The sequence below is a fragment of the Tribolium madens genome, unplaced genomic scaffold (assembly GCF_015345945.1).
Source record: "Tribolium madens isolate multiple individuals breed KSU strain unplaced genomic scaffold, Tmad_KSU_1.1 Scaffold_11;HRSCAF=98;Tcas5.2_LG3b, whole genome shotgun sequence".
In the NCBI taxonomy this organism is placed as follows: domain Eukaryota; kingdom Metazoa; phylum Arthropoda; class Insecta; order Coleoptera; family Tenebrionidae; genus Tribolium; species Tribolium madens.
Genome location: NW_025400975.1, coordinates 5,290,250 through 5,315,529, shown reverse-complemented (window position 1 = coordinate 5,315,529; position 25,280 = coordinate 5,290,250). Strand labels below are relative to the sequence as shown.

The window sequence follows — 25,280 nt, the reverse complement described above, 5'->3', positions numbered from 1 at the left end:
AGCATTTTATTACATTTTTTTTAGAGTAGGTAAATTCTGTAAACAAATTTTTTTGCCACAAAATTTGTAAAATGTGTCACTTCTGTTTTTTACAACAGTTAACTATGTATAAGACGAAAAAAAGTATTTTTAAAATACACAATAAATGTCTTAATTTTTCAATAGTCTACTTATTAGATTCTTCAGAACCATATATCATCATTTTTAGGTACTTAGAAAGAAATTATTAGAGAAATTGGAGCCCAAAATGTAAAAAATGGTAATTAATTAAATAAAAAAATTACATATCTAGAGGAAACATTTTATTTATCGTTTTAATTTACATATAGTATGTAATTAGGTATGTTTCCGGATTGAGTTTACAAGAAGAAAAAAAATTTTATCTTTAATTTTACTTTTAATGTTAAAATGAGTTTATGCAACTTAAGTAAAAAAAATGTTTAATTTTAATAAATGGCAACTTGAAGATAAAGCTTTAAGATAAAAAAAAACAAAGTCATTTTTAACAAGAACTATCAATTAATAAATTAATTGTGAAATGTGATAAGACTTAAAAAACATAGAAAAAATGATTTTTCACGGAGTCAGAATAATGAAGTTTTAATTACAGATTTGCTTTATATTATTATAAAAAGCAGTGTTTATATTTTTTTATTAATAAAACACAGTCTTATTTATTTATTTTTTATCTATTTATTTATTTCATTTTATATATTTTTACCTTGAGTTTGTTTACTACTTTTAGCAGGTCAATGGGCAAATAGGTAGATTAAAAACATTGCACATTTCGCCTATTCTATTTGGGATCATGCGATGATGATCACACAAAATGAAAATTGCTGAATCACGATTTCACAAAGCACTTTACATCTAATCATAGACAATTTAAGTAATTGAGTATCTCGTTTGTGCTCAGTTGTAAAATAACATTAGAAGAATCCAACGCGATGGTTCTCTCAATGGAAAAATGGGTTGGCAAAGTGGCCATAGTGAGTGGTGCTAGTTCGGGAATTGGTGCTGCGATAGTTGACCAATTAGTCGAGCACGGCCTAATTGTAATTTAATTACTTTCAAAATAGCCGAATATAAAAAAAATATTCAGGTTGTAGGAGCGGCTCGTCGTTCCGAATTAGTCGAAGAACGTGCCAAAAAACTTTCAGGAAAACGAGGAAAACTCGTCGCCATCAAAGCCGATTTTACTAAAGAAGAAGACATTTTGCGAGTTTTTGAATGGACGAGTAAAAACCTTGGCCCTGTCCACATTTTAATCAACAACGCTGGAACATCACGCCCTTCCGCATCTCTAACTGAAGGAAAAACTGAAGACTGGAAAACAGTTTTAGATTTGAATGTTCTAGGATTATGCATTGCAACAAGAGAGGCTGTCAAAGTAATGAAAGCCAATAAAATAAACGGACACATAATTCATATTAACAGCGTCCTGGGGCACACCATATGTATGGGAAATGTTATCAATGTTTACGGGGCGTCGAAATTTGCTGTTACTGCCTTGACTGAGACTTTGAGGCAAGAATTGAACAGCCTCAACCTTAAAATTAAAATAACTGTAAGTTTGGTGTGATCGTTTTTAAGAATATTTTTTTACCCGAAATTCGAAAACGAGATAATATTATTTTAGTAATAAAACGAATTTTTGTTCATCTTGTTTTAGAGTGTAAGTCCTGGTTTGGTCGAGTCGGAGTTGACAACACTGAGAAAAGATCAAACGCCAGACATGAAAGCACGGTTTGAGACAATGCCGATTTTGAAAGCTGAGGATATTGCCGATGGAGTTGTTTATGCTTTATCTACCCCAGAACATGTTCAAGTTAATTGAGAATTGTTTGTTTTTGTTTAAGTTAATTATGTTGTTTCAGATTCATGAACTTACCATTAAGCCAGTCGGAGAAATGTTTTAAGGAAAGGAAAAATATATTAGTACAAAAAGTGCCCTCAAACGATTCAAAATGACAAAAAAGAACAAAAAACTGCTTCCAATCCTGTCAGATTTTTTCTCGCATGACCACTAATACACATTATAATAATATTGTTGTATATATTTTTGGAATAAATACATTGTATTGTAATAAATACAAATTCAAAATAAATTGTAGTAATTTAAAAAAAAAAATTACCGCAATTACAGTAATCCACCTTAATTCCATTGTAATTCCAACATAATTTGCGTAATTCCAAAATAATTTCTGTAATTCCAAATTAATTTTGATAGTTTAAAAAAATTTAATGAAATTGTTAAAAGAAATTATCTCCGATGATTCAAAAAAGAATTCCAGTAAACACAGATAATTTCAGTAATTTCAAAAATCCATCGTATTTTCATTGTTTTTAGATTAATTCTTATAATTACAAATAAATTCTTGTAATTCCAAAATATTTCCTCTTATTCTAAATTAGATTTTTCTACGTCTGTACGTTTATAATGTCATAATCAATGCAAATTTGAGAACTTTTATGATAAAATTAAAAGAAATTATTATTCTATTATTATTCACAATGATAAAGTTTATAAAACGAGCAGAGCGCGAGTTTTTTAATCATTTGGGTATATAATGGCTACTATACGCGAGATGAAAATTATATTTTGTCTACTTTGATATTGTTACGTAATATGTTACTTTTTTACGCTCTTACGTTTCTTATTTTTTTATATGCTTACGTTTTCACGTTAAATTATTTTTATTTTTTACTTACGAGTTAATTTTGATTAAAAATTTGTATCTTATTATTGCATACTCCTAGACATTATTTAAGGGGCCGTTAACTTAAAAAAAATGTGTAAAATATTTCCTCTAATTCCAAATTACTTCCGATAGTTCCATTAAATTTAACGAAATTTTTTAAAGGAATAAAAAATAATAACAATCCAGCAATTCTAGAAAAATTCCAGTATTTTCCAAATAATTCCAATAATTCCACGCAATTCCAACATATTTTCATAATTTTCATAATTCCAAATAATTCCAAGCAATTTTTATTCAATTCTTAAAAATTGACAACTAATTCCATAGCCATTCCTCGATTTATATAAATAGCTACGTACTGGTAAAATTGTGATCAAAATGCTTTTTTTAAGGGTGAAAATTTCTTGTTCTTTTTTTTTGTAAAAAGAGTGCTTGTTAGGAAATCAATCAATTTTTTATTAGATTGCTGCCTTTGAAATGATTATTTTTTTAATTATATTTTATTTTTTTAAACTTTGAATTAAAATATCTGAGTTAAAGCAAATTTATTGGTCAAAATAATTTTGAACCACCATTATGCAGTTTTGCCAATGATGAAGCACATTTGTAGTAAAAATAATAATATAACATTATTAACGGTTTAAAAAAACTACTTATTACTCATTTTAAAATTGGATTCCATGATTTTTAAATGAAAACTTTAAGACAGTTTTGGATCACCCATTTCCAAGTTACCAAAGAAACCAACACTAACAAACAAACGTCAAAAATCTGTTTTAACAGATTTACAAATTTTGTTAATTCGTATTTTAGTTAATTAGTTGTATTAATATATTATCGAAAATGGCGCAAGAACGCGATCAAGAAGATCTTGAGATGTTGATGAATGTCGCGAAATACATCGCAAAATCAGCAGAAGCTACTAGGAAATCCGGAAGTGCTACTGCTTTCGCATTAGCTGAATCATTTAAAGAGAAACTGGTAATTTGTAAGTCTTGCTGTAGGACAAAATTGAGTAAATTTTGGTAGGCGAAAGCGAAAGAAAGACGCGCTCAGAGGTTTCAAGAACTGCAATTACCACATCGACATATTTGCGATTTAGTAGCAATGCATTTGAACGTAGAACCAAATGAGGTTCTTGAAGCAGCAGCTGATAGTGACATTCATATCGAACTACTGGACAAACTATTAAGCAAGAATGGGATTTTTGGGATGTTGGTTTATTACCAAGATGGGTACGGTTACGAAATCGGTACTTTTTTTGAACAAAATTTTGATTTTTATTACTAAAATATTCGAACTTAGAAACGGGAAGATTTAATCCAAACGCAATGGCAGATTTAGTTATGAAACGTATTTATTTTACTGATGGAATGGACGAACCAGTCAAGGATAAAGTCATAGGAATCTACAAGATTGCAAATGTTGACTTAAGCTTAAAAAACATAAACGATGTAAAATTTCAAATTTGATTTTTACATTTTTAGTAATCAAATTTCTAGGCACTTTATTTTACAATGTTTGACATTCAAGCCGAAAATATGAATTCTGTAGCTGTTGCGTATAAATTGCTAGGAGAATTGGTAGATCCCTCATTCAACCTCAATAAAGATTGGGGTGATTTGCCAAAAACCGAAGTTGGACTTAGACAAAAAAACAATTTTCAAGGAGACTTTGAATCGTTTGTGGATTTTCTAAAACGTAAAAGGCAAAAATACAGTGTATAGAGAATGTAGTTACATTTCTAGAGACTAAATTGGATCTTGAAATGGTTGTTAATTTTGCTTATAGCAGGGGTTTATATCGCAGAGATTTAGTAAATGAGAAAAAACGTACTGAAGCGATTCTAAACAGACAAATTGTGCAACAAGTAGAATCGACTGTTCGAATTTGGTGCAAGCAGATGGAGAGGGTAATTTTAAAGTTATTTTTTTAAATTTAATTGTTTAAATACTATACGATTTTTGGAGGAAAGTACCTACTATATCTTTCTCAAAAGTAGTTGCACCAAACTCCATTTTATCTCTCAAATCTTTTTAAAAAAGTGACTTTTAAGAACGTAATTCGCCGATTTCTTCTGCTTCTTTTGCAAAATTTCTTGATTTTCAAATAAAATAAAGCTTCTAACGCAAGAATTAGCTATATTTCTTGGAACTGACAAAGTTTGGTGTTTAATTATCAGCTTATTTTCATGAAATCACTTGAAATAAGTAAGATTGCAAAGAATTTGCTGAAACAACATAATTCACACCTAATTCAAGGTGATTTTTTGAATATTTTGACGAGATCTTTGTGTTCTTGGGCTCAAAATCAAGCCAAATCGCTTAAAATCGACTAAAACAACGTGATTTGGTCGTAATACTCGTATTTTATATTGGGGAAATGTTTTTAATAAAAAAATACTTGTGTTTATTTTCGTTTTCTTCGACATTATGTCTAGGCCCTGGTTCAGTACCAACAGCTGCGACGAGAAAACGAATTTGTTGGTCCTCTTGTCGAAATTGAATACTGGCGAAGACAACTCGCCCGTTTTACAAGTATTGTCGAATTCATCACCGACGCTCCCTGCAAAATCCATATCCAGTTTTTGGAAGCTTGCAAAAGCAAACTTTTGAAAGTAAAAATCTGTTAACTTTTAGTGAAAATTTTTAAATGATGAGTTTGATCAGATTTGGTCCAAACATGAAAGTGCAGTCATTGAAGCAAAAAACGAATGTGCCGACAACATGAGATATTTATACGCTTTGGAAAAGTTTTGTAATCCTCTTTATAGATGCGAAGCTACAGAATTACTCCAACATATTCCCCCGTTATTGCACGCAATACGAATGACTTATACGACCTCACGATACTATAATAACACAGCAAATGTTACAGCTCTTTTAGTCAAAGTTTCTAATCAAATGATTAATGTATGCAGGTCCTATCTTAATTGTAATGGAACTAAAACAGTTTGGAATCAAAAGAAAAAAGTCGTACTTGAAAAAATTAAAGTAACTTTATGATTCCATTTAACTCAATTTAATTATCATGTTGAAGGTGTGTTTGGACATTTATTTGAAATATTATCAATGTTTCAAGCACATTCAGGAAGAAATGAAAGAGGCAGGTGAAGCCCCATTTGAATGTTCCGAAATGTACGTTTTTGGAAAATTTGAGACTTTTAAAAAGCGTGTAGAGGAGGTAAATATCACTACAATGTAATGACATTCATTAAATATCGTTTCAAAGATTGTCGATGTTCTTGAAACGACTACAAAATATTCAATCTTGCAAAGTAGCAAAATTGAAAACATTGATATTTTCGCGAAGAAATTCCAAACGTTCTTTGATAACATATCGAGGCAAAAATACGACGCTCTAAACCACCGATTGCCACATTTTGACAAAGACTACAACGAATTTAAACAAAACGTCGTTGATACCGAATGGGAGTTGGAGGAATTTGTTGGCACATCTCTGGAAAAAGAAACAAACGTTCACAATGTATTACGATTGCTGAAAAGGTGCCAATTTTATTTTTGTTATTTTTTAACACTAAAAACCAATCCAGGTTTGAGAAATTAAATTTGGAGTGTTTGCATTTGGAAGAACGTTACTTGGAAGCAATGGAAATGTTTCAGAAAGAACTTGAAGATTTACGCGATCGTTATAATGAAGAAAGACAGTCACCTTTGTTACCCAGAAACATGCCACCTGTTAGTGGAAGAATAATGTGGATTAGGCATTTATATCGCCGGATGGAGGAGTCAATGGAGATTTTTATGACCAAACCGAGAGTTATGAGACACCGAAATGTGCAAAAATGTATCCAGTTGTATAATGCATTGGCTATTGTTTTTGTCCATTATGAACAGATTTATCACGAAGCTTGGTACAAATTTGCCGGACAAGTATTTAACTTAAACTTGTTATCAATTTTTTTCAACGTAATTGCAACAGGTTCGTGCTTGCCTGAATACACCGATTTTGACAAGAGACTCAAAAACGAAACGATACAAAGTCAATTTTCACCCTTACATTTCTGAAGTTATTAGAGAATCGGAATACATGTATAAGCTTGATCTTGGTAAAAATCTTAATTAATAAACTTTTATATTAATTAAAAACTTAGCTGTTCCGGATGTTGGCCAAGTCCTCGTTTTCTGTAAAGAAAAAATCCTAAATTCGTACGAAGTGATCAAAGGTTTAGTTGAACGAAATGACAAGATTCGAAGTACCATTCCCCCTCTTTTTATCCCTCTAATTCGCATGCAATTGATAAAGATGGAAGATGCATTTAGACCGGGCTTTTCCGTAATAACTTGGACTTCAACCAAAATACCCGAATATTGCGAAGAAGTCAACAATGTCTTGGATTACATTGAAATGTTTGTCAAAGAAGTCAAAGACATGAAAGAAGCCAGAATAGACGAAGTCCTTGACGCAATTGCCGCCACTTCGCTTGTCTATTTGCCAAATGTAGCCCTCATGCCTAACGAGTTTTTGGAACAAAATAAAAAGTTTATGGATCAAGGAGGTACCACTAGTGTTCTACTAGACTAAAAAGTTGACTTTGTTTCTCTAGTGAAGGAAATTGAACTGAAATCGTCGACGGCAGAACGAGCTGTTATAGATTTGATTGAGAAGTTTTTGAGTGTTATAGAACAACCGGAACTGCAAGAGAAAAAATACGATTGGCTGGATGCTGATAAAGCTATGAAACCAGTTGGGTCAGCATCACGTTTGAATGTCTCACCGGAAGCAGGTGCTTTCCTCCAGAACAACTCCGGATGAATTAACCGGACTTTTTTCAGCTTTTAAGGAAATTGATCGGAATATTCCTTTGGACCTCAACACCATTCACAATGACTGTTTGGAACTCTTTGCTTTCTTTAACATGAAACTAAGCGAGGCTTTAGTCAAATGTGTTAAATTGTCTTTGGAACAGATTAAGAAGCGGACTGCAAGGTTTGATATGTTTTTGGTAAAAATGTGATTAGTTTGGAATAATTATTTCAATAGTTTGCGAGACGATAGTACCGCAACTCATTCCCCAATAATGAAAACATACATGGAACTGCAAATTCCTATTATAGTAATTAACCCAACTTTGGACGAAATTCAGAATTATTTTACCCAAGTCATCAATAAACTCCTCTACACCATGTCGTTTGTGTGTATGTGGGGACAACGTGGCACTAAGAAGAAACCTCGACGAGACAAACCATTAAAGTTTAAGGAGATTGTAAAAATAATCGCTAAAACTCCTCCCCCCGACCGAAACTATTACAAAATCGTGTCCGAAAATAAGGAAATAATCAGAATTTTCATGAGTCTGCAAGGTGTCATGTTTTTGTTGAAGCCAGACGTTGCAAAATTATTACAGGTAGCTTCAAGAGTTGTATGATTTCTTAAAGAAAATTATTCGTAGCAATATTTGGATTATTCGTATCTATGGGCCGAAGGACGAGTTAATGAAATTGAGGCGTTTTGCGAGAAGAATCCTCTCACTGTGGAAATTGCCGAAAAGTTTCAAGAGTTTGAAAATAGAGGGGACAAAATCAGAGAATTGCCCGATAGTCATAATGTTGATTCGATACAAGTCGATATGGGTATTGTTTCATAATTGCCTAAATTTAGTTTTGACGAAAATTTACAGAGAAATTTAAATTGGCTCTGCTTGTGGAGTCTGACGCGTGGAAACACATTTTGGGCAAAAATCTTGCTAAACGTTACAGAGCCAAATTGCTCGAATTAGTCGATTTTATAAAGAATAGAGAGAAAGTTTTGGGTAAACCAATTAAAGATCTAGATGATTGTCGGTAAAAATTGTCAAATGATAAAATCCTACATTCCTAATTTGTTTTTCTAAGACTGGCAATGGCATGTTTGGAGTTAATCAGAGAAAACTTCATCGAAATTGATTTAGACCTTATTACTATGGAAGAAGCCTATAACATTTTCAGCAAATACAAAATTGATATTCCGAAAGAGGACATGGATAGGGTTGAATCTCTCAGATTCAATTTCCAAAATATGGTCGTCCATGTATGTTTTAATCCAGATTGGAACAAAAAAGTCATTTCAATTTTAGGCAAAATCGGTGCAAGAAAACATCTGTAACGTACAAGGCCCTCTCTTACAAGAATTAACAGAAGGAGTTTCGAATTTCAGAGAAGAAGTGGAGGCTTTTGATAGAGATTTCGAACTGAATGGCCCTATGATTCCTGGATTATCGGCTCGTGAAGCAAGCGACCGAGTCCTTGCTTTTCAAGACCGATTCGATGAGCTTTGGCGAAAATTTGAAATGTATAGTAGTGGTGAAAAACTTTTCGGGTTAGAAGTCAACGATTATCCCATTTTGCATAAGCGCAAAAAGGAGTTTAATTTGTTGAATAAATTGTACGGCTTGTATTTGGCCGTTAATCACAGTATTGATGGTTATTTTGATATTTTGTGGACCGATGTTGACACTGAAACGATTTTTGCTGAACTCACTGAATTCCAAAACAGGTATCAAAACGGTTTGTGTTTTTCCCCGAACGTACAATATTGTTTAAAGGTGTCGAAAGCTTCCCAAGGCTATGAGAGACTGGCCTGCTTATCTAGATTTGAAGAAGAAAATCGACGATTTTTCAGAAACTTGTCCTTTATTGGAACTTATGGCCAACAAGGCTATGAAAGACAGACATTGGAAACGTATAGCACAAACGACTGGTTATACTTTTGATATTGATTCGCCGACTTTTACATTACGAAGCGTAATGGAAGCTCCATTGCTACAATTTAAAGATGAAGTGGAAGATATTTGTATAAGTGCCGTCAAAGAGAAAGATATTGAAGCGAAATTGAAGCAAGTAATTGCGGATTGGTCAGTGGTGGAGTTATCTTTCTCACAGTTTAAAGCTCGAGGAGAACTCCTCTTGAAAGGTACTGAAACTGGGGAGATAATTATGGCACTTGAAGATAGTTTAATGATAATGAATTCTCTTCTCAGCAACAGGTACCTAAGCCAAAAAATTTTACAATAACTAAATAGCAAATTCCAAAAAAGAAGAAGCTTATTACAAGTTTATTTGTTTAAATAAACACTTTTTTTGTTTATACATCTAGGAAATTATTAAGTTGTTGCTTTTCTAAATCATTGTTATTTTAGATATAACGCACCGTTCAAAAAAGACATCCAAACCTGGGTCCATAAGTTGGTCAACACGTCCGAAATTTTGGAAAAGTGGCTTATTGTGCAAAATTTGTGGGTGTATTTAGAAGCTGTGTTTGTTGGTGGCGACATTGCTAAGCAGCTTCCGGGTGAAGCTAAAAGATTCAATGTAAGTCGTTTCAATTTTCGAATTTCAAAATTTTGAAATTAAATTTAAAGAACATTGATAAATCATGGGTCAAAATAATGACAAGAGCACACGAACTCCCAAATGCAGTCGAATGTTGCACCGGAGACGAAACAATGGGACAGTTACTTCCCCATCTTTTAGAACAACTTGAAACATGCCAAAAGAGCTTGACTGGATATTTGGGTATTTTTCAAATTGAAATTTGCTGGTAAAACCGCTGTTGTAATACTTTTAGAATCGAAAAGATTGTGTTTTCCACGTTTTTTCTTCATTTCGGATCCAGTTTTGTTGGAAATTTTGGGTCAAAGCTCAGATCCAACTTCGATTCAGTCACATTTGCCAAGTCTTTTCGATGCAGTCTATAAAGTGGCATTTGACCCGAAAAAACCCGATTATATAGTCGCCATGTTATCAGATTTAGGTGAATCGGTAAATTTCGAAAAACCGGTTCAGTGTGTTGGAGGTGTCGAAATTTGGTTAAATAGTCTTTTGGAAATGGTTAGAGAAACTGTGAAATCTGTAATTGCCTCACAAGCACAACTTTTGAACGATCCAGACTACGATTTTATCCAAGGATTTATACCGTTTTGTGCTCAAGTATGTTTTTTTATTGTTATGTGAAATAAATATTTTCTCCAAAGGCTGGTCTTGTCGGTATCCAAATTTTGTGGACCAAAGAAGCCGAAATTGCGATCAGGAAAGCCAGAGTTGATCGGTTTATCATGAAAGTGACCAATGCAAGATTTCTGGATCTTTTAAACGCACTTATTGATCTCACGTCGAAAGATTTATCAAAAAGGGAACGGACGAGGTTTGAGACTATGGTCACGATTCATGTCCATCAGAGGTTTAGGGAAAAGTTTTAAAAACTTGCGAGTGAAAGAAATTATTTTAGAGACATTTTTGATACAATTTGCAAGTTAAAAGTGAAAAATTTGCTAGATTTTGAGTGGCAACAACAGAGTCGGTTTTACTACAACGAAGAAAATGACGATGTGACTGTTAGGATAACCGATGTGATATTTTTGTACCAAAACGAATATTTGGGGATTACTGAACGTCTATGTATCACACCATTGACTGACAGGTGTTACATCACTCTGGCTCAAGCAATTTGTACGAATCATTTTTTTCACATCAAATTTTTAAGAAATTTCTAGGGATTAATATGGGAGGAGCTCCCGCGGGACCGGCAGGAACCGGTAAAACCGAGACCACCAAAGACATGGGAAGAACTTTAGGAAAATTCGTTGTCGTCTTTAATTGTTCCGATCAGATGGATTTTCGAGGCCTCGGCCGCATTTTTAAAGTAAAATTTCGAGTAAAAAATTAAAATAAAATTATTTTGCGTATTTAGGGTTTAGCCCAGTCTGGAACTTGGGGCTGTTTTGATGAGTTCAACCGAATTGAATTACCGGTGTTGTCAGTAGCGGCTCAACAAATTTACATTGTTTTGATGGCAAGAAAAGAACGAAAACCCACGTTTATTTTTATGTAAAGAAATACAGAAAAAATTCTTCGGAATTGATTGATAATTTCAGGGATGGTGACACCGTTTCGATGAATATCGAGTTTGGTATTTTCCTTACAATGAATCCGGGTTATGCCGGAAGACAGGAATTACCCGAAAATTTAAAAATTATGTTTCGCAGTGTTGCAATGATGGTTCCAGACCGGCAAATTATAATTCGAGTCAAGCTGGCGTCTTGTGGTTTCAAAGATAATATTATTTTAGCACGAAAGTTCTTCACGCTTTATCAATTGTGTGAGGAACAATTATCGAAACAGGTGCATTATGACTTTGGACTACGGAACATTTTGTCGGTTTTGAGAACACTAGGGGCCCAGAAAAGGTCGCATCCCAGTGATACGGAAGAGACAATTGTTATGAGAGTTTTGAGGTACTTTGAAACTCCTTAAATCGACATAATTTGGGTTATTTTCTTTAGGGACATGAATTTGAGCAAATTGATAGACGAGGATGAACCTCTTTTCCTCTCTTTGATTGAGGATATGTTCCCCGGAATTAAATTATCTACACACTCTTGGAAAGACTTACAAAAAGCTATAACTAATCAGACTGCTGAAATGGGAGTCATTAATTATCCTCCATGGAACTTGAAAGTAATTCAGCTTTATGAAACCTCATTAGTAAGACATGGACTTATGGTTTTGGGTAAAATAATTATTTCAAAAAAAAACTTGTTTTTATACTTTGTTTTATAGGACCCACAGGTGCTGGTAAAACAAAATGTATGCATTGTTTGATGAAATCAATGACTGAAACTGGGCTGCCTCATAAAGAAATGAGGATGAATCCTAAGGTAAGTGTTGAGTTAATGAAACTAAAAATTTACAAAATGTATGAAGGCTATAACAGCGCCCCAAATGTTTGGACGATTAGACGTTGCAACAAACGATTGGACTGATGGTATTTTCTCGACTTTGTGGAGAAGAACTTTGAAAATTAAGAAACATGATCATGTTTGGTATGAATATTTTGCATTTTTGAACACACTACTCGAAACTTTCCAAAAACACTTCAACACATTTTATTTTGTGCATTTTGGAAAAGGGGCAAAAATTGATATACTTGGGAATCCGCTACTAAAAAATGTTTGACTAGGTTGGTCTTGGATGGTCCAGTAGACGCAGTCTGGATCGAAAATCTCAATTCTGTGTTAGACGATAATAAAACTTTGACATTGGCTAATGGTGATCGCATTGTCATGGCACCTAATGCAAAATTGGTTTTTGAACCTGATAACGTTGATAATGCTAGTCCAGCTACCGTATCTCGTATGGGTATGGTCTTTATGAGTTCATCTGTACTTCCTTGGAGCCCAATTTTGGAAGTAAAATAAACAAATGTGAAACTACGAGTACAAAATTGTAATAATTTCTAGGCTTGGTTGAAAACAAGAACTCAGCAAGAGGGTGATGTTTGTAGAACTGTTTTTGGTAAAATTTATGAAGAACTCCATTCCTTTGTACAAGTTAAACTTAAGGCAAAAATGAAAATTACTGAAGCTTTGTATATTAGGCAGTGTTATGATGTTTTGGCTGGAATTTTAGATACAGGAGACGATACAAGTAAATCTCCTGATTTAATACAATTAATACAAATGTTTTTTGGTAGAAGTATGGACTGATAAGCAATTGGAACGTTTAGTTTTGTTTTCCATGATGTGGTCAGTTGGGGCCGTTTTGGAATTGGAAGACAGAGCAAAAATGGAACAATTTGTTGTAACTCATCCTTCGAAACTCGATTGGCCAAAATGTAGTGAAAACGAGACAATTTTCGAGTATGTTGTCAATCCCAAAACGGGAACTTGGCAACACTGGTCTGAAAGAGTCGAAGAATTTATTTACCCCACTGATAGCGTTTTGGAATTTATTAATATTTTAGTACCAAATATTGACAATGTTCGAACTGCATTTTTAATCGACACTGTGGCAAAGCAAAATAAAGCCGTCCTATTAATTGGTAATTTTGTCAAAATTACAAAAAAAACATCAAATATTTTATACAAATTTTAGGAGAGCAAGGTACTGCTAAAACAGTCATGATAAAAGGCTACACTCAAACCTTCGATCCTGAATATAAACTGAGCAAATGTTTTAATTTCTCTTCTGCGACCACACCAAATATGGTTCAGGTAATTAAAAATTTTTGAAGTGACTAGAAATGAAATTTTTAATTAATCTAGCGAATTATTGAGTCGTATGTTGACAAAAGAGTGGGGACAACTTATGGTCCTCCTGCTGGTAAAACTTTGACAATATTTATTGACGATATAAATATGCCCGTTATTAACGACTGGGGAGACCAAATAACTAACGAAATCGTGCGTCAAGCCATGGAATGTGGGGGTTTTTACAGTTTGGATAAACCGGGCGATTTTTCATCAATTGTCGATGTTATGTTTCTCGCGGCTATGATACACCCTGGAGGTGGACGAAATGATATTCCGCATCGTCTTAAAAGACAATTTTGTGTTTTTAATTGCACTCTTCCGAGTAACAAAGCCATGGACGTTATTTTCAGTAAGACATTTAAAGGACTGTCAATTTCCACGCGAAACGTGAACAGGAGTTTTTTACTTTTTATACATAAATCTATTGTTGAAAAACAATAACAAATAATCTTGAAATACTTTAAGAAGAAGTAGGATTTAAACTACACCTTTTTCAAGTGTAGTTCAGAAAGCGTAAGATATATTTCAGAAAACTTTAATTGTAATTTAGATTAGTCAATTGTATTTCAGAAAGTATTAATTGTAATTCAGAACCGTAAACTGAATTTCAGAAACCATCAGACGTAATTCAGATTAATTAATTTAACTTCAGAAAGCGTAAATTGAAATTCAGGTTAGTCAATTATATTTCAGAAAGTGTTAGTTATAATTCAGAGTTTGTCATTTGTAATTGAGAATTTGTCAATTGTAATTCAGAATTTCGTTATTTTCATTTAAAAATTACCAAAATTCCTTTGAATTACATTACCAAAATTCCTTTGAAAATAAAATATCTTATTTATTTTGCAAAATGGCAAGTTTATGTAATTCTTTAATTCTGAAAATAAAATAACTCGTGTTTATGTGTAAACTTCATTTTGAGATAACAGAAAGTTACTCATCTGAATTACAATTGATATTTTCTGGATTACATGTAACATGAAATTGAATTTATTTACTGTTCTGAATTACATGTAATGGTTTCTGAATTACAATTATTACTTTATGAAATACAATTGACTAATCTGAATTCCAATTTATGCTTTCTGAAATTAAATTAACTAATCTGAATTACATCTCACGTTTTCTGAAACTCATTTTACTCTTCTGAATTACAATTAACATTTTCTGAAAGACAATTGACTAATCTAAATTTCAATTTACGCTTTCTGAAACTAAATTGACTAATCTGAATTACATGTGATGGTTTCTGAATTACACTTGAAAAAGGTGTAGAAGAAGAGTTTTTTTAATGACTTTTCATATATGTTGGAAATCATGTCACGTTTCGGTGGAAGTAACCAAAACCAGTTACAAAATAAATGATTTAAAATCTGTTAGGCCAAATTGCTTGCGGTTACTTCTGCATCGAGAGATTCAACCAAGAAATTGTCGACTTTGTCCCCAGACTTATCCCATTGACTCGTAATATTTGGCAACACACCAAAATCAAAATGTTGCCAACGCCGGCCAAATTTCATTACGTATTTAACTTGAGAGATCTTTCAAGAATATGGCAAGGAATCTTAACAGTGCAACGTCTAGAATGTCAAACTGTTTCATCATTGCTCAAATTGTGGCAACATGAATGTTGCAGAGTTATATCAGATCGGTAAATATCTCTAGATAACAACCAACACCAAATCATGATTTTTTGAAAGGTTTACAAAAGCTAAAGAAAGAGACTGGTTCCTCCACCTACTCAAAAACCAAGTCAAAAAGGAGTTGGACGATGTTTACGACGAGTATACCGAAGATGTAACGTACTGGGTTGATTTTCTGCGAGAACCACCAGAAGCAACAGGTGACGAGCCTGAAGATTTTTGTTTTGATGCTCCAAAAATATATGAAGAGATCCCAAGTTGGGAATTTTTGAAAGAAAAATTGTTTTGTATGTAGTGCACTATTTCAAAGTACTTTTCTTCATTGAGTCAAATTAGCTTTCGTGGATCAATACAATGAGCAAATAAGAGGTGCTGCTATGGACTTGGTGTTTTTCCATGACGCAATGGTTCATCTAATGATCATTTCGAGGATAATTAGATCGGCACGTGGAAACGCGCTATTGGTCGGTGTTGGAGGTTCCGGAAAGCAGAGTCTTACTAGACTTTCCTCTTTTATTGCAAATTACAAAACATTTCAAATTCAATTAACTCGGTACTAAATTTAAATTCTAATCAAGGAAATACAATTTTGAATTGTAGAACCTACAATGTTGGTAATTTAATGGAAGACATGAAATATCTTTATCGCGTTGCAGGATTAGAAGGGAAAGGAATTTCCTTCATATTTACCGATAATGAAATCAAAGATGAGACATTTTTGGAAAGTCTTAACAACATTTTGAGCTCAGGTGAAATTGCAAATCTGTTTGCTAAAGACGAAATCGACGAAATAACATCCGACTTAATTCCTGTTATGAAAAAAGTTCAACCAAAAAGAGCACCAACCGGTGACAATTTATACGACTTTTTCATAAGTAGGGCTCGATCTAATTTACACGTTGTTTTATGTTTCTCACCTGTGAGTGTCTCTAAATGTGGTTTTCCCGTTCTACTCTTTGTTCTATAGGTTGGAGAAAAATTTAGAAGTCGTGCTTTGAAATTCCCCGGATTAATATCGGGTTGCACAATTGACTGGTTTTTCAGATGGCCACGAGATGCCCTAATCGAAGTGTCAGAACACTTCCTCAACAAATTCCAAGTAGTTGCAACACCCGATACCAAAAAAGAATTGATTTATGTTATGGGCGAAATCCAAGATTATGTTGCACTGACTTGCAACAGCTACTTTGAAAAGTTGGGTTTTGTAGATCCTCGAGCAAAATTTAATCAATTTTGTTTAGGTTCCGGCGAAGGACTTATGTCACACCAAAAACGTTTATATCGTTCCTTGAGACGTACAAAACAGTTTATGTTAAAAAACTGGCCAATATTGGTGAAATGGATGCGAGGATGCGTACCGGTTTGACAAAATTAGTGGAAGCTCAACAAAATGTCGACGAATTGAAGAAGGAATTGATTATTAAAGAACAAGAAATGAAAGTTGCAACTGACGCAGCTGAGAAAGTCTTGGAAGAGGTTTTAGCAGCGTCGGAAATTACGAATAAAATTAAGGAAGAGGCAACGATTGTGAAAGATAAGGCGGAAAAACTTGTAGCCATTATCAGTGTTGATCAACAAGAAGCTGAAAGTAAATTAATGGCAGCTAAACCGGCTTTAGATGCGGCTGAAGCCGCCCTTTTGGTACATTTCAATCAAACTTAAAGGAAAATTCAATTTTTTTTGTAGACTATCAAAGCTGCTGATATTGCTACAGTCAGAAAATTGGGCAAACCGCCTTATCTCATTACGCTTATCATGGATTGTGTATTGATTTATTTCAAGAGAAAACTTGAACCTGTTAAGGCCGATCCTGAAAAAGGATTCTTAATTTCGTCATGGACTGAATCACTTAAGGTTGTTTAGGTTTGGAAAAACCTAAAAATAAAATTTTTGTTTAGGTGATGGCTGACACGAAATTTTTGAATAAGTTGCAAGAATACCCCAAAGACACAATCAATGCAGAAATTGTTGATTTGCTTCAACCTTACTTTGGTTTTCCTTTGTACACATATGAGAATGCTAAAACGGCTTGTGGTAACGTTGCCGGTCTCATTTCTTGGACTATTGCGATGGCGGCGTTCTTTGAAGTTAACCGAGAAGTTTTGCCATTGAAAGTAAAAAAAAATTACCTCTCTTTACAACACTTTCTAAATTTGAACACCACAGGCTAACCTGGCTATCCAGCAAGCTAAACTGGATAGAGCCCAGGCTGAATTAGCCAGTGCTATGGAACTGTTGGCCGAAAAAGAAGAAGAAGTGCGTCAGTGTCAGATTCAATACGAAGAAGCAATGAAGCATAAACAAGTTAGTCACTTTTTACAATAAATCGTTTTTAAAACCGGTCAAATTGTAGGAAGTTTTTGATGATGCGATGAAAGTCAAAAATAAAATGGACTCGGCTACTGCCCTTATAGACGGTTTAGCTGGTGAAAGAGTCCGATGGACGGAACAACTAGCTCAGTTTAAGGCTGAAACGGATCGATTAATCGGAGATGTGGTTCTTTTGGTCGGTTTTCTCAGCTACTCGGGGCCTTTTAATCAAGAATATAGAACAAATATGCAGAAATTTTTACTCGAAGCTGTGTTAAAACGTAAAATTCCAGTCACGATGAGTTTGAATATTATAGACAGTCTTACGGATACGGCAACTGTAATTTTCAGTATTTCTAAATTTGAATTAAATTGTCTTATGATTTTTTTAGATAGGAGAATGGAATTTGCAAGGCTTGCCCACTGACGAGCTATCGATACAAAACGGGATTATAGTCACATCTGCGTCACGATTTCCCCTACTGATTGACCCTCAAAGTCAGGGAAAATACTGGATTAAGGCAAAAGAAAAGGAAAATCATTTACTTGTCACTTCACTCAACCACAAATATTTCCGAAATCATATCGAAGACGCTGTTTCTTTAGGTTATCCCATGATTGTTGAAGACATAAATGAAGAGTTGGATCCCGTCTTGGATAACGTGCTGGAAAAAAATCACATCAAAGTCGGAACTACGTATAAAGTTAAAGTTGGGGACAAAGAAGTAGATGTTCATCAAGATTTCCGAATGTATATCACAACCAAGCTTGCTAATCCTTCCTACACTCCAGAAATTTTTGCACGAACTTCCGTCATCGATTTTACGGTCACAATGAAAGGTTTGGAAGATCAGCTTTTGGGCCGAGTGATTTTAACAGAGAAGAAAGAACTGGAAGCGGAAAGAACAAACCTTATGCGAGATGCTACTGCTAATCGACGAAAAATGCAAGAATTGGAAGCTAATTTATTGTATAAATTAACAACGGTGCAAGGATCACTCTTGGATGATCCTACAGTCATTGATGTGTTGAATATTACGAGAAATACAGCGAGTGAAATTAGAGAAAAACTAGCAATTGCTAAAGAAACCGAAATTAAGATTAATGCAGCAAGAGAAGAATTCCGGCCTGTGGCCACTAGAGGTAGTGTTTTGTACTTCTTGGTGGTCAGTATGGCAATGGTCAATAATATGTACCAAACGTCTCTAGTCCAATTTTTGGAACGATTCGATTTATCTATGTATAGATCTGAGAAAAGTAATATCACGTCAAAAAGAATTGTTTTTATTATCGACTATTTGACTTTCGAGATATTCAAATACAAGTCACGTGGTCTTTATGAGATTCACAAGTACATGTTTGTGCTTCTCATGTGTCTGAAAATCGACTTGGAGCGAGAGCACATAACACATGAGGAATTCCAAAATTTTATAAAAGGGGGCGCCGCATTGGACCTCAACACATGTCCTCCTAAACCCGCCAAATGGATCACAGATATGACATGGTTGAATTTGGTCGAATTGTCGAAACTTCGCCACTTTCAATACATCGTCCAGCAAATAACAGCAAATGATAAACTCTGGAAACATTGGTTTGATAAAAATGCCCCAGAAGAAGCTGTGGTACCTGATGGATATAACAATTTGGATACTTTCAGAAAATTGCTACTGATACGGTTTAATATCAATTTGTTTTGGCCACAATAACAAACAATTTTTCTAGAGCTTGGTGTCCAGATCGAACAATAACTCAAGCAACCAAATACTTAGCCAGTTCTTTGGGTCCGAAATTTGCAGAACCAGTCGTTTTGAATTTGGAAACGTTGTATTATGAATCTCGAGGGTTGACACCGATGATTTGTTTTTTGAGTATTGGGTCAGATCCGACTCCGTATATTGAACAGTTGGCTAAAAGGCTCGAAACTAAGGTTAAATCGATTTCGATGGGGCAAGGTCAGGAAGTACACGCGAGGAAACTGATGACGCAAGCTATGTCCGAGGTTTGAATCCAATTCACTTTTTTCTAACAACTTTCTCACGAGTAAAAACAAACAAAAACCTAGTTTTTCATTTGCACAAGTTTTTTAGCTTGCTTTGAACTACATACCAAATAAATATTTTTCATGATTTATTTCCCCGCTTGGGACTTCTAGCTCAACCAAAAATACCGCTTCTTTGCATGAATCAAAAACCAAATTAAAAACTAGCGTTTTGATTGAGACATAAAAAAAACTTGTATCCTGAGTGAGCTAGAATCAGCACTATAAACTACTCTCACTAGTGTGTCCACATTTTTTTTTTAATATTATTGGATGGTGGTAGCGGTTATTATGCCATCTTTCGGACCGACTTAAAGATATGGACCATCATGTGAGGGCTAAAATCGTAAATGGGCGCTTCTCTGTAAACTAGACAACTCGGTCTAAGAAAGTGTCTATACCACTTTTGTTCTTATAGTATATTAAAAAAATCTTACTAATGGAATAGGTATCTACCTGGTTAATAATAAACAGCAGATAAATCTTTAATATTTTCATTATCTTAGGAAATATTGAGCATTTTGTACAGGGGCTGTTACCTAAGGCAGGGGACTGTTTATTTAAATGAAAAACAGTGTTTTAGTAGCAAAACCTTTTTTATTTTTAGAATTGAACCAGTTATTGTAATTAAAGAAAAGTAGTTATCACATAAATAAAGCACGAATAGTTAAAGAAAAAATAGAATCAAAGGTTACTTAAATTAGAGCTTATCGTTTTTCAAAAACATTTACAGGTGAATCAAATTTGTAGAATACCCTATTCCGTTTTAAAAGTATATTTGGATTAGGGAGTTTTTTATCACCTGATCCATTGTTATATCTGCTACATCCTCTTGATCAAATCTAAATGTTTGACCTTTATTATCGGAGAGCTTTAGATAATGTGACACGAATTTCACCGTCTTCTTCATCTGTATCGTTTTTGTTTCCGTACTTGTTTTCTAGTAATAAATTCTTTCTTTCCTGCACCTTGTCTACTGTTAGAATCATCTTCATAAAAATCCACAACAGCTCTAGCACATTCATTTGAAACTTTGTTTTTTCTAACCATTTTGCATTTTTCACTCTCTTATAAGTTATCACCCCTGCGTCTTTCATTCGCCAACGTGCTTTCCTGTTATTACTTTGGTTAAAAGTCTTTTTTTCTTTTATTGTTTTCATCTCGGAAAAATTCTCTTTTAATTGCTCCTTTAATGCCTCACCAAATAGTGCCTTTTTAACTAGATCTTTTCTAGATTCTGGAGTATCTGCCATTTTCTGTAACCTTGTTTTCAATATATCTTTAGGCTTAGCATTTTCATTATTCTTTAATCTCGACAGGCGTTTCTTGTATTTCAATAGTTTTTTCTTCAGATCTTTAATTTCTTCATCTTTCTTCTTTTTTATTTTATATCTCAACATCTTTTCTCTATTATTTTTTTTTAGAATTAATTCAACAACTTCAGGTATTGCTAGTTGAGTTGATACTTCCGAGTTTGTTACATTTCTTAATACTTTTTTCTCATTGCGGTACTTTTTGCAGTACTCTCTTYACTTCWTTTTTGCTTCTCGGTGTTYTCGTGGAGTCATGTCTTTAACAAGCTTCCTAGTGCCCTTTTCTTTTTTTTAAGATATTTAAGACGTTCTTTCTCCCTAAGTGTTTCCCTTTTTTGCGGATCGTTTTTGTTGCGCTCATATCTCTTTCGCTCATTTTCGTAAAATCTCTTCTTTAGTGAGTTTTTTTTTTAGTGTCATGCTCAAACAATATCTAAAACAACAACAAACATATATAAAGACAGTCCCCTGCAATCGTAAACAGTCCTCTGGCCCATTATGGTGCAGGGGACTGTTTGCCAAGGGACTGTTTAATTTGATTTCATTAGAAGGTAGCTCAAAATATAATTAAGTTATGTTAATTTGCTGTAGGTACATAACTAATATCTATTATAACAAAATAAATTTTCTAACATGTAAAGAAAATAGATAAAAAGAAATTAAAATAATATCAGGCAACGACGCTCGTGTAGGTCGTTTACATTACGTTACACGCATTAACGCAATAGTTTAAGCTGTAGACAGGGGGACTGTTTATAAAATGCTGAGACAAACTTTAATTTAATACTTTAAATTTGTAAAGAAATAAAAAATAAGCAAGTCCCATTAGTAATCATGTAATATTGTTCAATTAATCAAATAGTTTGATTGATTCTTAAAGTTATTGTTTTAATTTATTTAACTTGAACCAACTATATTGTATAGGTGACACGACAGGGGACTGTTTTTTGATCATTATAAAAACGTTTTTACATATACATAATAACCTATACTTTTTATATTATATCGGCTTGAGACGAGTTGCCCAGTTTACAGAGAAATGGCCAAATATTTTTAAATTTGTAGGGTTTTTGGGCTTTGTTACAAAACTGCCACCTCTCGCTGGACTACATGAATGAGGTCCTGATGCAGTTTATGGAATTGGAGAAAGGGGTCGGTACGTACCATCAGGACTTTAGATTGTGGATTACGACCGAAGTGCATGAAAGTTTCCCGATTAGTTTGCTCCAAATTTGCATCAAATTCACAAATGAGGCTCCTTCTGGAGTCAAAGCTGGATTACAACGCACTTACACTTCAATGAATCAAGACATGTTGGATTATTCCGACGCTTGGCAGTACATTCCTTTAGTGTATGCTATTTCATTTTTGCACACAGTGGTGCAAGAAAGGCGAAAATACGGACCACTTGGTTGGAATATACCATACGAGTTTAATTCAGCTGATTGGTTGGCTAGTTGTTTGTTTGTTCAAAATCATTTGGATGATTTAGATCCCAAACGGGGAGTGAGTTGGCCCACTGTCAGGTTTGATTGCTAAATAAAGAGTCGTATTTGCATTAGAATAAAAATTTTAAGATACATGCTAGGGGAAGTCCACTATGGGGGTCGAGTCACCGACGATTTTGATAAACGACTTTTGAACACGTTTTGCAAAGTGTGGTTTCATGATGAAATGTTCCACGACGATTTTATGTTTTATGAAGGTTACAAAATTGTGAGATTTAAAAATGTGTCAGAATATGTGACCCATATTGAGACTTTTGCTACGAGTGATCCTCCACAAGTCTATGGACTTCATCCGAATGCTGATATTACGTATTGATTATTTATGTGATGCGACATGTTGATAAAATTATTTTGTAGTTATCAAACAAACACGATTGCAAGCATGTTTTATACCATGGTTTCTATTCAGCCTAAGGAGGCTGGAGCTGGTGGTGGTGAAACTAGAGAAGATGCGGTGACAAGACAAGCAAAAGAAATGTTAGAGAAGCTTCCATCGAATTACGATCCCTACGAAGTGAAAGAAAGACTACGAATTATGGGAATTTTGAATCCTTTGAATATATTTTTGCGACAAGAGATTGATCGAATGCAGAAAGTCATCACGAATGTTCGGACGACACTGAAAGACTTGTTACTCGCCATTGAAGGGATTATTATAATGAATGAGGTAATAAAATTGAAAAAAATCTCTAATTTTGATATTTTAAATGAGAATAGTCGTTACGGGACGCCCTCGACAACATTTACGATGCTCGTGTGCCATTTGTATGGAGAAGAGGCTCGTGGACTGCCAACACACTTGGCTTTTGGTTCACAGAGTTGTTGGAGCGAAATGCCCAATTTAGCACTTGGTGTTTCGGTGGCAGACCTTTGACTTTTTGGATGGCTGGATTTTTCAATCCTCAAGGTATAAATTTGACGTGCAACCATTTATTCTAAAGTAAAAAAATAGGATTTTTGACTGCAATGAAGCAGGAAGTTGCACGAGCCCATAAAGGCTGGGCTTTGGATCAAGTGAAGTTGCAAAATGTGGTGTTAAAGAACTTAAAAGAGGAGATTTTGCAACCTCCTTTGGTAAAACAAATTTGCAAGTTTATGGATACGATTAAGAGTATCCTGTTTTAGGAAGGAGTTTACGTTCATGGATTGTTTCTTGATGGTGCCGGTTGGGACCGCAGAAATGCGCGTCTTAATGAGTCTATTAATAAAGTTTTGTATACTATGATTCCGGTTGTACACATTTTTGCAACATATGGAACAGAGTTGAAAACGACCAATCTTTATGTCGTATGTAAAACTGTGAGAATTTGCAACGGTTTTGTAATTTTTTTTTTTCAGTGTCCTGTTTACAAAAAGATGCGAAGGACTGATTTGAATTATATAACGAGTTTGTATCTGCAAACTGTTAAACCCCCTGAACATTGGGTTCTTCGTGGAGTGGCTCTACTGTGTGACACGCAGTAATAAATACATTGTTTATGTACTTACTTTTTTAATATAATTTTTTTTTGAATCGTTTTGTTTTTATTATAGCAGCAATAGAAATTGTGACTTTAATTCCTCAAAGTTATTTACATTTTTATTATTATCACACTAGAATTTACAGACGAAATGTACACTTGAGTGCAAAAAAAACGCAAATTGTCAAAAACAAAATTGTCAAATTTTTCGGAGATTTACATGGTGTAAAAAAGGTTGTTCCCAAAAAGGTTAGAAAACTATCAAAAGAAATGTCTTTATTTGGTGGTCTTGCCATTGCAGTGTCATAGTCAGTGTTAAAAACGTAATGGAAAAACTTGACAGAAGTTTGGGAGATGCCTCACAATTATGAAATTGTAAATTGTGACAAACATAACGTCAACAACTGGCATTTATTAACAGGCCAAATTACATCATAAAAAAATCAATTTGCGGTTTTTTTTCGAACTCAAGTGTACTGTAAAGTCTGCTTTTTCTTAATGGAAATGTCAAACAAACTTAACGTTGGCACCACTATAGTAAATTCATTTATGGTAATTTTAATAAAGGAAGTTGGCACTTCCGGTTTTGTGAATTAATTTGAAAACAATGTCATTAAACGTCAACACAAAAAATCGTCTAAGAAAATTTAGAGACAAAACACCAAAAAAGGAACAAATTCGGTACCGCTGACAGTTTTTAGAAATTTGGAAACAAATAGTTCGCAAGCAGGAAGTTAGAAAAAGGTCCCGTTAAAATGTAGACGCATTTGTGCTAAACATTTTTAATTTTTAGCAAAAAATTGACAAGAATACAAAATAAACATGAATTTGAAAGAACCTCAAAAAGAACGCAATTAAATTATTGTCTTGTGTATCGTTTTTGGGAACGAGTTGAAAAAGTAACAATTTTGAAACTGAAGCTGAAGAATTTATAAAATGCATCAACTTTGAGCTCATTTCAATTAATTACACAAAATTTATTGCCAATCATCATAATATGTATGTACAGTTGCGGAATTAAAATTTCGGACAGTATTGTCATTTTCACAATGTAAACTCTAAAACAAGGTTTACATTAATAACCTCATTTTTTACTCTTGTCATGTTTATGTCATTTTAACACTGACAGAAAAGTTTAATTGTCAAATGTCAGTCATGATGACAGTAAAAGGTAGTTTACAGTGAACTTTTTGAAGTGACAGAAAAATACTGCCCGAAATTTTAATTCTGTAACTGTACAAACCTACTTGTATCTTTTGCTAAATAACTTTTTTCTG

The 25,280-nt window shown here is 33.8% G+C and overlaps 2 protein-coding genes across 2 annotated transcripts; both read left to right on the top strand.

Annotated features, from left to right (window-relative positions):
- Window positions 1–905: 905 nt before the first annotated feature.
- On the top strand, window positions 906–2,104 carry LOC123015561 (farnesol dehydrogenase-like). Its single transcript, XM_044415347.1, has 4 exons — window positions 906–1,055; window positions 1,103–1,567; window positions 1,673–1,828; window positions 1,878–2,104. Exons 1-4 carry the CDS (start codon window positions 948–950, stop codon window positions 1,917–1,919), a joined length of 771 nt encoding a protein of 256 aa, XP_044271282.1. The 5' UTR covers window positions 906–947; the 3' UTR covers window positions 1,920–2,104.
- Window positions 2,105–3,557: 1,453 nt separating this feature from the next.
- On the top strand, window positions 3,558–24,056 carry LOC123016397 (dynein axonemal heavy chain 8). Its single transcript, XM_044416768.1, has 55 exons — window positions 3,558–3,683; window positions 3,732–3,954; window positions 4,008–4,156; window positions 4,205–4,403; window positions 4,451–4,614; window positions 5,143–5,319; window positions 5,372–5,695; window positions 5,742–5,885; window positions 5,934–6,208; window positions 6,256–6,595; window positions 6,645–6,771; window positions 6,817–7,221; window positions 7,270–7,449; window positions 7,499–7,652; window positions 7,707–8,070; window positions 8,116–8,296; window positions 8,344–8,506; window positions 8,558–8,732; window positions 8,779–9,197; window positions 9,247–9,687; window positions 9,841–10,012; window positions 10,063–10,216; window positions 10,269–10,630; window positions 10,675–10,880; window positions 10,929–11,149; window positions 11,194–11,342; window positions 11,391–11,527; window positions 11,575–11,934; window positions 11,983–12,209; window positions 12,260–12,357; window positions 12,404–12,522; window positions 12,660–12,888; window positions 12,940–13,126; window positions 13,173–13,520; window positions 13,574–13,692; window positions 13,744–14,080; window positions 15,112–15,382; window positions 15,432–15,661; window positions 15,711–15,927; window positions 15,975–16,293; window positions 16,342–16,568; window positions 16,616–17,015; window positions 17,061–17,228; window positions 17,273–17,488; window positions 17,541–17,678; window positions 17,728–18,024; window positions 18,077–19,359; window positions 19,407–19,683; window positions 22,101–22,561; window positions 22,613–22,852; window positions 22,901–23,210; window positions 23,261–23,450; window positions 23,496–23,617; window positions 23,669–23,830; window positions 23,882–24,056. The coding sequence occupies exons 1-55, from the start codon at window positions 3,579–3,581 to the stop codon at window positions 24,005–24,007; spliced, it is 13,788 nt and encodes a 4,595-aa protein (XP_044272703.1). The 5' UTR covers window positions 3,558–3,578; the 3' UTR covers window positions 24,008–24,056.
- The last annotated feature ends 1,224 nt before the right edge of the window (window positions 24,057–25,280 follow it).